Here is a 14,371-nt window from a genome sequence, read left to right on the forward strand (position 1 = left end):
CTACCAAGTTCAGAACTCAGCAACTAAGTGAAAATGTTATTCATTGTAAAGAAACAGAACAGTTATACAATTATGGAGTTTAGTAAAACGGTGAAGGAAAAGGTTAGCTTATTTCTTCCGTTTGTTGTTGCATTTTTGCAGTGCTGTAAAGTCAACAGCTGGACTGCTCCTCTAAGCACCCACAGGAAAGGGGTCCCTCCCTTTTTAATTAGGCCGGCACACCAGATTAGACTCCGGCTCAGGACTGCAGCAAAAGCCCGGGCCTTTAACGCATACCACTTAGATATCTTCTGTAATGGCCCCGGATCAAGTCTTTGAAATCAGCCATGTTAGTCCAAGTCCTGGAGCATTACCGAAGCTACGTTTCGGTTTGAAAGGGATATGTGTCACACCTCGCTACACACATGCACGCCACTCTCCCTCATCCTGCGGCACGTAAATATTATCAAATCACCCACTCGTTAAGACGTGACACAGGTGACTTGCGATATTATGAGTATAGTTATTATGAAATGTTTTACAGCATTTGAAAAAAATTCAACCATAGAGCACACAATACAATTATAGCACTAGAAAAAATATATACAGTTATTACTTCTCTCCATCCCCATGCCGCTCCTCTATTCCCTCAACCTGGATCGTGTTCAGTAGGTACCAAACGGAAGAAAACAGCCTGAACCAGGTAGGGACTACCTGAACTTCTCCAATAAGAAACATTTATTTTTCTTTTCAGAAACTGCTACAGTGAGCCCTACTCAACATGACCCAGGTTAAATGTGGACCAGTTCAACTTGGACCTTCTCCTCTTCCACCACCACACATACGAGAATACATTTAGGACATATGGAGCACAGCTGCGAGGTCATGTTGGAATTACAATTGTCACTGGAGTAAAAAATATTTGAAAAACGACAATTACAAAATGCATAATTTCTATGTTCCCATAAACATGAGTAAATGTCCTAACCCCAGAAGCCATTTTCAACTGAAAACATAACTAAATATCAAAGAAAATCTACAAAAAGGCAACCACTTGTAGTACAAAATAATCATGGGACTAAAAGGTGTTTTGATGAATATTCTATAGACTTTCTTACATTTTGTACACAGAGTATATATTTTTTATGTAAATGAGACATCCAGCCAGGTGTATTTGATCTTTACTTGTTCGTCCCAACTCACCAGTCGAGTGAACCACAGCTACGGCAGCATAGCACTGCAACCACAGTATTTCCTGTTTCTCGCAACACATGAAAGGGTCTAGAGAGTCTGAGCTCAGAAAGTGGTGCATCTGTGTATTCGTGTGGCCTGTCTTGTTTGAATGTGCTCTTCCTGTTTCAAGAGTCAGTATACTGTAGCTTGGTTGAAGCAGCCCCTGACCAGAACCAGTTTATACGTGTTTCCGTATTAGTCCGTGTCTTCTCTCTCCCTGTAGTGTTATGTGCTGGCTAAGGAAAGTGAATGGTCCATCACTGGAAATGCCATCTCAGTGCATGGACACTGGCTTGACAGTATAAATCATCCTCATATATAGTCTTTCCCTCCTCAGCATCTTCCCCTTGAAGGTTGAGAACATGATTCTCTATGAACAGAAGAAATATCATTTTGTTGGGAATGACGTGTTAAGAAAGCCACTGGACACTGGCAGCAGTATCCGGAGTATGGATTTTGGAATATCTGAACGAAGGGATGGATGGTATAGGACAAACTTAAAGATGGAGGAGGAAGAGCAGGATGTGGGGGGAAAAGGCACACGTTGCTTTGTCATCCATCCTTCTTCAGCACACCTGAGATCAGGAGAAAGATGCAATTAATGATAAGCATTGATTACGCAAAGACCGTAAGACAACCACAGTTCAACACCACCTTCAAAAACTATGACCAAAACAGTAAATTCATTCATTAAACCACATGGATTCTTAACACATAAGGGACAATCAACCACAAACTGTGTAGTTCTATCAAAATACGGTCCGGATCACATCCCCATACCTTCTGGTCAGGCATCATGCCGTTCCCCTGCAGTGGGGTCATGTGACTGCGGAGTAGAGCGCCCCCTGGCCTGTCGTGCTCACAGAAGATGGTGCCGTTAACGTAGTGGAAGCGGTCGCCCGGCACTAGCCGGTTCCTACAGGTGGCACAGGTGAAACACTGCAGAGGGAGGGACAAAGGAAAAATGGAGGAAGGAGTTGTTTAATGAAACAGTTTAAGAATGAGCAACAGAAGCATGGGTCAAAGGGCCCTTAAATATTTCGCTTTTGCAGATTCTGTTGGCGTCGGGCTTTACTTTCAGGCTGAAGTTAGTCTTACCTTGAGGTGGTACACGTTGCCCTGTGCCCGCATCACCATCTCACTGGCAGGGATGGACTGGCCACAGGCGCTGCATGCCCCGCTGTGCCCGAACAGCCTGCGGGTCAACCCAAACAAACTGTGTCAGACAACTGCAACCACTTAACCTTCAACAGATTGGGAACATGTGGTGACTTGGTCAATGACAATGATGCTGTGGTTCAGTACCACTCTCGGCCTTCAACAGCAGATTCTATTCAGCTTACCCTTTCCCGATCCTAACTAGAACCAACTCAAGCAATTAATGCTAAATAGTTCTCAGAGAAGTGGTTGAAGTCATGAATTAAGTAGGAGTCCAGAAGGACTGAATGGGAGTGATGCAGCATGGAATAGTGCTGGTGGTGGTGCTGCGACGTGACTCAGGTCTTGTGGTGCTCAGCTGGCGAATACAGATTCCAGGTGGGGGTTGAGCTGTAGATGAAGTCCATGGCAGGCTACTGGGAGAGCCCAGAAATATGTTTCAGCTGATACTGGTGAAGAACCCGGATTAAGGATTTTTCTTCACGAGTCAGTGAATATCTTTTGTAGGTGCCAGTGATAACGTCTGTTTGGTGTGAAGCGTAAGAAAACAATGTGATCCGCTATTGGACTATTTTTGGTGAACTACATATTGCTTTGCTCCTATCAAACACTTAGCTTCCTCCTTGGAGCGTGACCAAGTAAGTAAACTCACTTGGTCCCTTTTTTAGGACCCTGTCTTTCAAAGATATTTGGATTTTTTTACAAATTAACTTGACAGATCTTCATTGTAAAGTGGTTTAACACTGTTTCCCCATGCTTGTTCAATGAACCATAAAAAATTATTGTGGAATGGTCGATAAAACCTGTTTGGGATAGGGGGCAGCATTTTCACATTCGGATGAAAAACTGCCCAGAGGCAGTTTGCCTGCTACTCAGGCCCAGAAGCTCATATATGCATATTAGTGGTAGATTTGGATAGAAAACACGCTGCAGTTTCTAAAACTGTTTGAATGATGTCTGTAAGTATAACAGAACTCATATGGCAAGCGAAAACCTGAAAAGAAATCCAACCAGGAAGTGGGAAATCTGAGGTTTGTAGTTTTTCAACTCATTGCCTATCCAATATACAATGTCTATGGGGTCATATTGCACTTCCCAAGGCTTCCACTAGATGTCAACAGTCTTTAGAACTGAGAGAATAAGAGCTGTTTGACTAAGATGTCTTGCAGAATGCCATGAGCTAAGTCAGGCGCGCGGCCGTGAGAGCGAGCTGTGTTCCTTTTAATTTCTAAAGACAAAGGAATTGTCCGGTTGAAACATTATTGAAGATTTATGATAAAAACATCCTAAAGAATGATTCTATACATCGTTTGACATGTTTCTACGAACTGTAATAGAACGTTTTTGACTTTGTCTGGACTTACGTCCGTGCCTTGTGAATTTAACGCGCTAACAAAAATGAGGTATTTGGACATAAAGATGAACTTTATCGAACAAAACAAACATTTATTGTGGAACGGGGATTCATGGGAGTGCATTCCGATGAAGATCATCAAAGGTAAGTGAATATTTATAATGCTATTTCTGACTTTTACTGACTCCACAACATGGCGGGTATCTGTATGGCTTGTTTTTGTGGCTTAGCGCTGTACTCCGATTATTGCATGGTGTGCTTTTTCCGAAAAGCTTTTTTGAAATCTGACACAGCGGTTGCATTAACTTCTCTGGGATAGGTGTCAGTATTTTCACATCCGGATGAAGCGTGTCCAAAGTAAACTGCCTGCTGCTCAGGCCCAGAAGCTAAGATATGCATATTATTAGTGATTTGGATAGAAAACACTCTGAAGTTTCTAAAACTGTTTGAATGATGTCTGTGAGTATACCAGAACTTATTTGGCAGGCAAAACCCAGAGGACAAACCATTCAGATCTTCTTCTTTTTTGTTGTTGTTGAGGTCACTCTTTTCAATGAGTTTTCATTGGGAATCCAGATTTCTAAGGGACCTTCTTGCAGTTCCTATCGCTTCCACTGGATGACAACAGTCTAGAAATTTGTTGAGGTTTTTCCTTTGAAAAATGAAGAAGTAGCACTGTTCAGAATGAAGCTGGAGGGAAGTGTACTCTTTGTTACTGGCGCGTAACCTGAAAGCTAGCTACACTTTGTTTTCCTCCGGTATTGAACACAGATCATCCCGTCTTAAAATATATCGATTATTTACGTAAAAAAATACCTAAAGTTGTATTACAAAAGTAGTTTGAAATGTTTGGACAAAGCTTACAGGTAACTTATGAGATATTTTGTAGTCACGTTGCGCAAGTTGGAACCAGTGTTTTTCTGGATCAAACGAGCCAAATAAATTGACATTTTGGATATATATCGACGGAATTAATCGAACAAAAAGGACAATTTGTGATGTTTATGGGACATATTGGAGTGCCAACAGAAGAAGCTCGTCAAAGGTAAGGCATGAATTATATCTTTATTTCTGCGTTTTGTGTCGCGCCTGGAGGGTTGAAATAGGATTGTCTGTGTTTGTTTACTGGGGTGCTGTCCTCAGATAATAGCATCGTTTGCTTTTGCCGTAAAGCCTTTTTGAAATCTGACATGTTGGCTGGATTCACAACAAGTGTAGCTTTAATTTGGTTTATTGCATGTGTGATTTCGTGAAAGTTTGTCGCTCTGCATTTTCACCGGATGTTGGCCGGTAGGACGCTAGCGTCCCACATATCCCAGAGAGGTTAAGAAGAAGTATATCTTCTTTATATCAAAGTTTATGATGAGTATTTCTGTAAATTGATGTGGCTCTCTGCAAATTTGCCAGATGTTTTTGAGGCACAACATTACTGACCATAACGCGCCAATGTAACCTGAGATTTTTGATATAAATATGAACTTTATCGAACAAAACATACATGTATTGTGTAACATTAAGTCCTATGAGTGCCATCTGATGAAGATCATCAAAGATTAGTGATTAATTTTATCTCCATTTCTGCTTTTTGTGACTCCTCTCTTTGGCTGGAAAATGGCTGTATGTTTTTCTGTGACTTGGCGCTGACCTAACATAATCGAATGGTGTACTTTCGCTGTAAAGCCGTTTTGAAATCGGACACGATGGCTAGATTAATAAGGAGTTAAGCTTTAATTTGGTGTATTGCACTTGTGAATCTATGAAAGTTAAATATATCAAAAAAATATTTATGAATTTCACACTAACATTTCAGCAGATAGTGTCTTCCTAAGGCTAGGGCTAGCCAACAACAGCTTACAGACGGTAGGCAATTAAGGTCAGTTATGAAATGTTAGGACACTAAAGAGGCCTTTCTACTGAAAAACACCAAAAGAAAGATGCCCAGGGTCCCTGCTCATTTGGGTGAATGTGCCTTAGGCATGCTGCAAGGAGACATGAGGACTGCAGATGTGGCCAGGGCAATAAATTGCAATGTCCGTACTGTGAGACGCCTAAGAAGGCGCTACAGAGAGACAGAATGGACAACTGATCGTCCTCGCAGTGGCAGACCACTTGTAACAACACTTGCACAGGATCGGTACATCCGAACATCACACCTGCGGGACAGGTACAGGATGGCATCAACAACTGCCCGAGTTAAACCGGGAACGCACAATCCCTCCATCAGTGCTCAGACTGAGAGGCTGTACTGAGGGCTTGTAGGCCTGTTGTAAGGCAGGTCATCACCAGACATCACCGGCAACAATGTCACCTATGGGCACAAACCCACCGTCGCTGGACCAGACAGGACTGGCAAAAAGTGCTCTTCACTGACGAGTCGCGGTTTTGTCTCACCAGGGGTGAAGGTCGGACTCGCGTTTATCGTCGAATGATTGAGCGTTACACCGAGGCCTGTACTCTAGAGCGGGATCGATTTGGAGGTGGAGGGTTCGTCATGGTCTGAGGCGGTGTGTCACAGCATCATCGGACTGAGCTTGTTGTCATTGCAGGCAATTTCAACGCTGTGCGTTACAGGGAAGACATCCTCCTCCCTCATGTGGTACCCTTCCTGGAGGCTCATCCTGACATGACATTCCAGCATGATAATGCCACCAGCCATACTGCTCATTCTGTGCGTGATTTCCTGCAAGACAGGAATGTCAGTGTTCTGCCATGGCCAGCAAAGAGCCTGGATCTCAATCCCATTGAGCATGTCTGGGACCTGTTGGATCGGAGGGTGAGGGCTAGGGCTAGGGCTATTTCCCCCCAGTAATGTCCGGGAACTTGCAGGTGCCCTGGTGGAAGAGTGGGGTAACATCTCACAGCAAGAACTGGCAAATCTGGTGTAATCCATGAGGAGGAGATGCACTGCATTACTTAATGCAGCTGGTGGCCACACCAGATACTGACTGTTACTTTTGATTTTGAGCTGTTCAGGGTCACATTCTATTTCTGTTAGTCACATGTCTGTTGAACTTGTTCAGTTTATGTCTCAGTTGTTGAATCTTATGTTCATACAAATACTTACACGTTAAGTTTGCTTTAAATAAATGCAGTTGACAGTGAGAGGACGTTTCTTTTTTTGCGGAGTTTACATGCGACTTACAAGAAACCTTCACACCACATTTAGTATAGACTACCCAGAGCCAATCGGACCATCTCTCAGTGCCCCTAGCGTGTAAACAGTTAAACCATTCAGTCTTAATAGGAAGCCTCTTTCCTGCCCTCATTACACCCTCTTCCTTGTGAGGCCTACCATACCGGTTTTGGCTGCTACACCTCCCCCTCTATACTCTCTCCCTTGCCCTATTGATCTTAATCCAAACAGTAAATTAATAAGCAAGTGCCCGAGAAGAACCCTGTTCTCCCTAATTAAAGCTCCCTCTCCCTTTATCGGACCTCATTGGCACCGGGTCACTTGGCAATGAGAACCCACCAACTGTATTATACATATTTGATATGCTGCGAATTGCATACCGGTATGAGTTACAAATGTCTGTGAGGATGGACCTTGAGCGTGCATGGACATAAGGTCCTTTCCACGAGTGTGCACTACGTTTGACGATCGTTAAGCAGCAGTGCAGAAAAACCAGATACTTGTTATATTAAATGGTGTCGATCCATATGGCTAATTAACATAGGTATTTTGGGGGCAAAAACACTTATGCAATTCACACTCATTCTGTGATGGTTGCAATGAGGAGTTATTGGCACAGGCGTCAAGGTGAAATTGAAGCAATACAGTACATTACATTTCACAACCATACATATTTTGAAGATCACATATACTGAACAAAAACAAATGCAACAATTTAACTAAGTTACAGTTCATATAAGGAAATCAGTCAATTGAAATAAATAAATTAGGCCCTAATATATGGATTTCACATGAATGGGCAGGGGCGCAGCCATGGGTGGGCCTGGATCCACCCACTGCGGCTCCAGGCCCAGCCAATCAGAAGTGCTTTATTACAGACAGAAATACTCCTCAGTTTAATCAGCTGTCCGGGTGGCTGGTCTCAGACAATCCCGCAGGTGAAGACGCCAGATGTGGAGGTCTTGGGCTGGCATGGTTACACATGATCTGCGGTTGTGAGGCCGGTTGGACGTACTGCCAAATTCTCTAAAATGACGTTGAGGTGGCTTATGGTAGAGAAATTAACATTCAATTCTCTAGCAACAGCTCTGGTGGAGATTCCTGCAGTCAGTATGCCAATTGCATGCTCCCTCAACTTGACATCTGTGGCATTATGTTGTGTGACAAAACTGCACATTTTAAAAGTTGCCTTCTATTGTCCCCAGCACAATGTGCACCTGTGTAATGATCATTCTGTTTAAATCAGCTTCTTGATATGCCACGCCTGTCAGGTGGATGGATTATCTTGGCAAAGAAGAAATGCTCACTGATAGGAATGTAAACATATTTGTGCACAAATTACACTTTGTGCATATGGAAAATGTCTGGGATATTTTATTTCAGCTCATGAAAAATGGGACCAACACTTTACATGTTGCGTTTATATTTTTGTTCAGTGTAGTAGTGAAGTATAAGTGCTTTATTAATTCCACTGGGAGTGGCTTTAAATCCTCTGAACTATTACTGGTCAAACGTACAAAGTGCCCAGAGCACTTTCCAGGAGGCCTCCCTCCGTGCGGGCGCTTTTGGGACGTGGGTTTTCAGACTGCTCCAGATCTCGCTAGAGCCTGGGCAGTGCCAACGCAGGCACCCACACAATCCCTTGTCTGTGTTATATCAGCCAGCCTCTGACGCGTGCGCGCGCACACACACCAGAATTTTGACTTCGATACCAATACCAGGTTTAGTATCATGATACTCAATACCAAAACGATACCACGGCAAAAAATAAATACATTGAAAAGAACAGATTTATCATTATCAAAATGGTTTGTATAAAAAAATAATAAATTGGATGTTCTAAGTCCACAACAATGCTTAAACCACATGTGATGGAGTTTGCAATACAAAATGGCCAGTGGATTGATGCAAATTCTGCCAGGTAGGCATAACCACAAAGTAGTCTAACTTTTAATTGAGAAGGCATTTGTGAAAGCCTTTTCATCTACCTAAAGATGGTTAGCCTATCATTAGCATTGCTAATGGCTACACAAGTTGGTAGACATACACGTGCCACGCGCGCACACAGACGGGCATTTCTGTGCTGTTGCCTCTTCAGAAGGTTTGAGGGAATACGAATCACTGATGCATTCCGTTTAGGTCTCATGATAAACTTGGGCAAATTAACTAATTAGGTGTGCACGCAAAGCAATGCCAAACTCTCGCTTTCTTACTTACTCATTATTATTTGATTGGTTAGATCTAGCGCTTAAATCAACTCAAGCGACAGTATTAACACCAAACCAACTTACATATGTGCAGACTTCCCCAACAGCTTGAGAAAATATTTGATATTATTTATACTTTTTATACTACAAAACAATTTAAAATGAGCTCCCAATGCATTTCAATGGCAATACAAGTCCCATAGACTGGGAAGCATTTGGAAATTTGAGCATGCATCACCTCCACCATTTAAGCTACAGTATCAATACCAAACCAACGTTGAGACGTTGAGACTGACGCAACTTAGATTGCATTCATATTTTACATACCTTTTTGAATGATAACCATTTCAAATTTGCCTTAACATGGGTTTCAATTAGTAAATCAATTAGTAAGATGGCACCGGAGCAGAAGGCGCTTTACGTGCCCCCAACCGATTGTGTTTTTTTGTTCATTTATCTGCGTTGTTTGTAACTTATTTTTTACTATTTTTGTACATAATGTTGCCACTACCGTCTCTTATGACCGAAAATGACTTCTAGACATCAGGACTGCGATTACTCACCACGGACTAGCACAATCATTTTTCTTCTTTCACGATATACGGCTCCCTCGGGAACAGGCCCCGACCCCAGTGATCTGCGTGAAGAGATGGCGGCGAAAGAGAGGCCGGAGAGCGGGCTGCCTTCTGAGGAGTAGGAGGCGATCGAATAAACCCACACTCCCCTCAATTCTGCTCGCAAACATGCAATCTTTGGTCAATAAAATGGACGAGCTATTGGGAAGATTAAACTACCAACGGGACATTGAAAACTGTAACATCTTATGCTTCACAGAGTCGTGACTGAACAAAGACAATATCAACATACAGCTGGTTGGTTATAAGATGTACCCGGCAGGATAGAACAGCGGCGTCTGCTAAGACAAGGGGCGGAGGTCTATGCATTTTTGTAAACAACAGCTGGTGCACAATATCTAAGGAAGTCTCGAGCCATTGCTCGCCTGAGGTAGAGTTTCTCATGATAAGCTGTAGACCACACTACCTACAGAGAGAGTTTATCTATATTCTTTGTAGCTGTTGACATACCATCACAGACTGAGGCTGGCACCAAGATGGCAATGAATGAGCTGTATTTCGCCATAAGCAAACAAGAAAAACGCTCACCCAGAGGCGGCGCTCCTAGTAACTGTCGTCACTGGCTTTATCAATAAGTGCGTCGATGATGTCGTCCCCACACTGACCGTACGTACATACCCCAACCAGAAACCATGGATTACAGGCAGCATTCGCACTGAGCTAAAGGCTAGAGTTGCCGCTTTCAAGGAGCAGGACTCTAACCCAGAAGCGTATATGAAATCCCGCTATGCCCTCTGACGAACCATCAAAAAGGAAAACGTTAATACTGGACTAAGATCGTATCGTACTACACCAGCTCTGACACTCGTCGGATGTGGCAGGGCTTGCAAACCATTACAGACAACAAAGGGAAGCACAGCCCGAGAGCTGCCCAATGACACGAGCATGCGCTGACCAACTAGCAAGTGTCTTCACTGACATTTTCAACCGCTCCCTGTCCGAGTCTGTAATACCAACATGTTTTAAGCAGACCACCATAGTGCCTGTGCCCAAGAACACTAAGGTAACCTGCCTAAATCACTACTGACCCGTAGCACTCAAGTCTGCAGCCATGAAGTGCTTTGAAAGGCTGGTCATGGCTCACATCAACACCCTCATCCCAGAAACCCTAGACCCACTCCAATTTGCATACCGCCCCAACAGATCCACAGATGATGCAGTCTCTATTGCACTCCACACTGCCCTTTCCCACCTGGACAAAAGGAACACCTACGTGAGAATGCTATTCATTGACTACAGCTCAGCGTTCAACACCATAGTGCCCTCAAAGCTCATCAATAAGCAAAGGACCCTGGGACTAAACACCTCCCTCTGCAACTGGATCCTGGATTTCCTGACGGGCCGCCTTCAGGTGGTAAGAGTAGGTAACACATCCGCCACGCTGATCCTCAACAGGGGCCCCTCAAGTGTGCGTGCTCAGCCCCCTCCTGTACTTTCCTGTTCACTCATGACTGCATGGCCAGGCACGACTCCAACACCATCAATACATTTGAAGATGACTACAGTGGTAGGCCTGATCACCAACAACAACGATACAGCCTATAGGGAGTAGGTCAGAGACCTGGCTCTGTGGTGCCAGGACAACAACCTCTCCCTCAACGTGATCAAGACAAAGGAGATGATTGTGGACTACAGGAAAAAAATGAGGACCGAGCACGCCCCTATTCTCATCGATAGGGCTGCAGTGGAGCAGGTTGAGAGCTTCAAGTTCCTTGGTGTCCACATCACCAACAAACTAACATGGTCCAAGCACACCAAGACAGTCGTGAAGAGGGCACGACAAAACCTTTTCCCCCTTAGGAGACTGAAAAGTCAAAAGACCCCAAGCCAAAAGACTCCTGAACATCTAGTCAAATGGCTACCCAGATTATTCACATTGCCCCTCCCCTCACCACTGCCACTCTCTATTGTCATCTATGCATAGTCACTTTAATTAACCCGACCTACATGTAAGTACCACCTCACCTAACTGGTGCCCCCGCACATTGACTCTGTACCGGCACCCCCCTGTATATATTGTTATTTTTTACTGCTCCTCTTTAATTACTTGTTACTTAAAATGTCTTATCCGTATTTTTTGAAACGGCACTGTCGGTTAGGGGCTCGTAAGTAAGCATTTCACGGTAAGGTACCTGTTGTATTCTGCCCATGTGACTAATAAAATTGGAATTGATTTGAATTAGAACCCCAGTAATATAATGGTAGCTCTTTAAAATAATCCTTGGCCAATTAAGCCTATATAAATTAGCATCAAAACAACTTTCACATGTTCAGGCTATCCTATCAATCAATGGATCCTTCACAATCTAGCATTCCCACCACATTTTCTTCAGGAAATTTACTTTTCTAATTGGTTCAATAGATTTAGCTGATTTCCAAACGTCAGACACATTTGATGGAAGAACCCAAAGTAACAATTCTTGTACAAACCTTTTTTCATGTAGTATTGAAAAAGTACATACGTTTCAGTGTACCAGGCACCACACACACACACACACACACACGATTGGGCAAGAAATTAAGAGTAGGAGTAGGAGCAATGCAGTGGTGATGGAATTGGCTAATGTGCAGTCTATTCCCGGTTTCCTCTCACCTTACGCAACTCCTTAAGGTTTTGTCATCAAATGTCTAAAAAGTATTGAGACAGTTGGTCATGTCTTGAAAGGTTAGAGAGTTGCTGTTAAAAATCCATTGCTCCCCCGGCCCTACACACAACCCTGGTGTGTGCCTATACCCCTTCCGTAACACCCTCCTGTCGCTCTTATCCTGCCATACCGGTTTACATTCACACACGAACACCTGGTGCCTTTACATGTGCAAAGACAAATTCCTCCATTCTTCCACCTGTTTCAGAGCTGTCTGTGCTTGTTTGGACAAACATTAAGACTCATCACGAGTGATCAGTTGTGGAAAGTGGATTTCTTGTGGCACTTTCACTATTAACTTTTAATTTCATTGTCCATGTCAAAAATGGTTGACGTTAGCTAAAACATCTGAGACCGTTAACCTACAAACTAAAGTCATTGCAGACTGCTGTATAACATAGTCAAATAACTTCCCCCACGTAATTCCACATTCCCCATATCTGTCACCCTAGTAGGGTTGATTGCAATCAAATCTCTTTCCTTTAACTGCATGACCAAAATGAATGCAGACACCACACCTGGCTTACCAGAGGTGAAGCTATTACCGTGTTGCATCCACCCCCCCCACCCCAGTCCTTTCTGATTTGAATGCTGCCTCCCCTGATGCTCACCTGATGTAGTCGTTCTTGCAGAGGATCATGCCCCCTTTGCTGTAGCAGGTGGTGCCGATCTCACCCAGCTGGGCGTGGCAGCAGGAGCACTTGAGGCAGCGCGTGTGCCAGTAGCGCTCCATGGAGAAGAGCAGGAAGCGGTCGGCGATGCGCCCGCCGCAGCCCGCGCAGGACCTGCCTGACGAGCCGCCGCCTGTCACCGCCACGGCTGATGCCTCCACCCGGCTGTTCACCATGGCTGGCCTGGAGAGAAGAAGGGAGGGGGCGATATAAGACTGGTAACAACAAGGGTGGGCGAATGGAGAAGAGTGTCTATTCCGCAGCACAAGAATGTAGCTTAATATGGACAGACGTTTAAGGACCAGCGAAATAAAGCCTACAAAACACCTGTCATTAACAGTCAAGGCAAGAATACGACCACTAACATAAACCCACCGTTAATCTTTACTTCAACTATGAGTATTTGGGTTGATGCTTCTACCATGTGAAGGAGACTCTACTCCGTAAACCACCAGAACATTCAGGAAATGTAGCTTCCTTGGGAGCGTTCACAAGAGCTGCTTCTCAATCATCCCCGTTATCAGGGTCTCCTAAATAAATCCGTGCCATACAGTACACACACCTGGAAAGTGTGTGACTAGGAGAGAGGGGCCTCAAAGACAGGAAAGAGGCCTCTGATTCCCAAATGTGAGTCTTGGCACCGTAACCAATCGGTTGGCTTAGGGTCTCCCTGGCAAAGAGCTTAGGCCTATTTATTTAAGGAATATGGGTGAGGGGGGGGGGGGGGGGGGGGGCAGTTCCCTGAGAAAACATGCGCTTTTGAACTGACTGGCATCCTAGAAAGCAGTTGTCCCACGACAACCTCCACACAAACCTCTTCAGTGTCACTTCCAAATAAGTCCCAGAGGAGAAGTCTTTGATGTTGCAGAGTGCTGATTACTGAATAAATGTTGTTGGGCGTTTACTGTTGGGTTGCATTGCAGAGTGGCGCTGTGTAGACTACAGTCAACAGAGGGGTTGGTTTTTCAAAAAGGTTTTCACTAGGGTTACAATGTAGAAAATAGTAAAAATTCCTCTTTCCAGTGTCTGTGTTCTTTTGCTATCTTAATATTTTATTTGTATTGGCCAGTCTGAGATATGGCTATTTCTTGGCAACTCTGCGTAGAAGGCCAGCATCCCGGGGTCGCCTGTTCACTGTTGAAGTTGAGACTGGTGTTTTGCGGGTACTATGTAATGAAGCTGCCAGTTGAGGACTTGAGGCGTCTGTTCCTCAAACTAGACACTAATGCACTTCTAGACACCTCCCACTCCTCTTTCTATTCTGGTAAGAGACAGTTTGCGCTGTTCTGTGAAGGGAGTAGTACACAGCGTTGTATGAGATATTCAGCTTCTTGGCAATTTCTCGCATGGAATAAC

General features: G+C 44.0%; 1 protein-coding gene across 1 annotated transcript in view; it reads right to left on the reverse strand.

The window, feature by feature from the left end:
* Positions 1-482: 482 nt before the first annotated feature.
* Positions 483-14,371, reverse strand: part of LOC139552002 (LIM domain transcription factor LMO4-B-like) — a 35,982-nt gene continuing 22,093 nt past the window's right edge. The window contains exons 2-5 of the mRNA XM_071363342.1: positions 12,956-13,198; positions 2,311-2,407; positions 1,993-2,151; positions 483-1,787 (exon numbers count right to left, since the gene is read on the reverse strand). Of these exons, the coding sequence (XP_071219443.1) occupies positions 1,779-1,787; positions 1,993-2,151; positions 2,311-2,407; positions 12,956-13,191 (501 nt within the window). The 5' untranslated portion in view covers positions 13,192-13,198 and the 3' untranslated portion in view covers positions 483-1,778. The remainder of the gene's footprint in view (positions 1,788-1,992; positions 2,152-2,310; positions 2,408-12,955; positions 13,199-14,371) is intronic.

This window comes from Salvelinus alpinus, chromosome 24, assembly GCF_045679555.1.
Source record: "Salvelinus alpinus chromosome 24, SLU_Salpinus.1, whole genome shotgun sequence".
Classification (NCBI taxonomy): domain Eukaryota; kingdom Metazoa; phylum Chordata; class Actinopteri; order Salmoniformes; family Salmonidae; genus Salvelinus; species Salvelinus alpinus.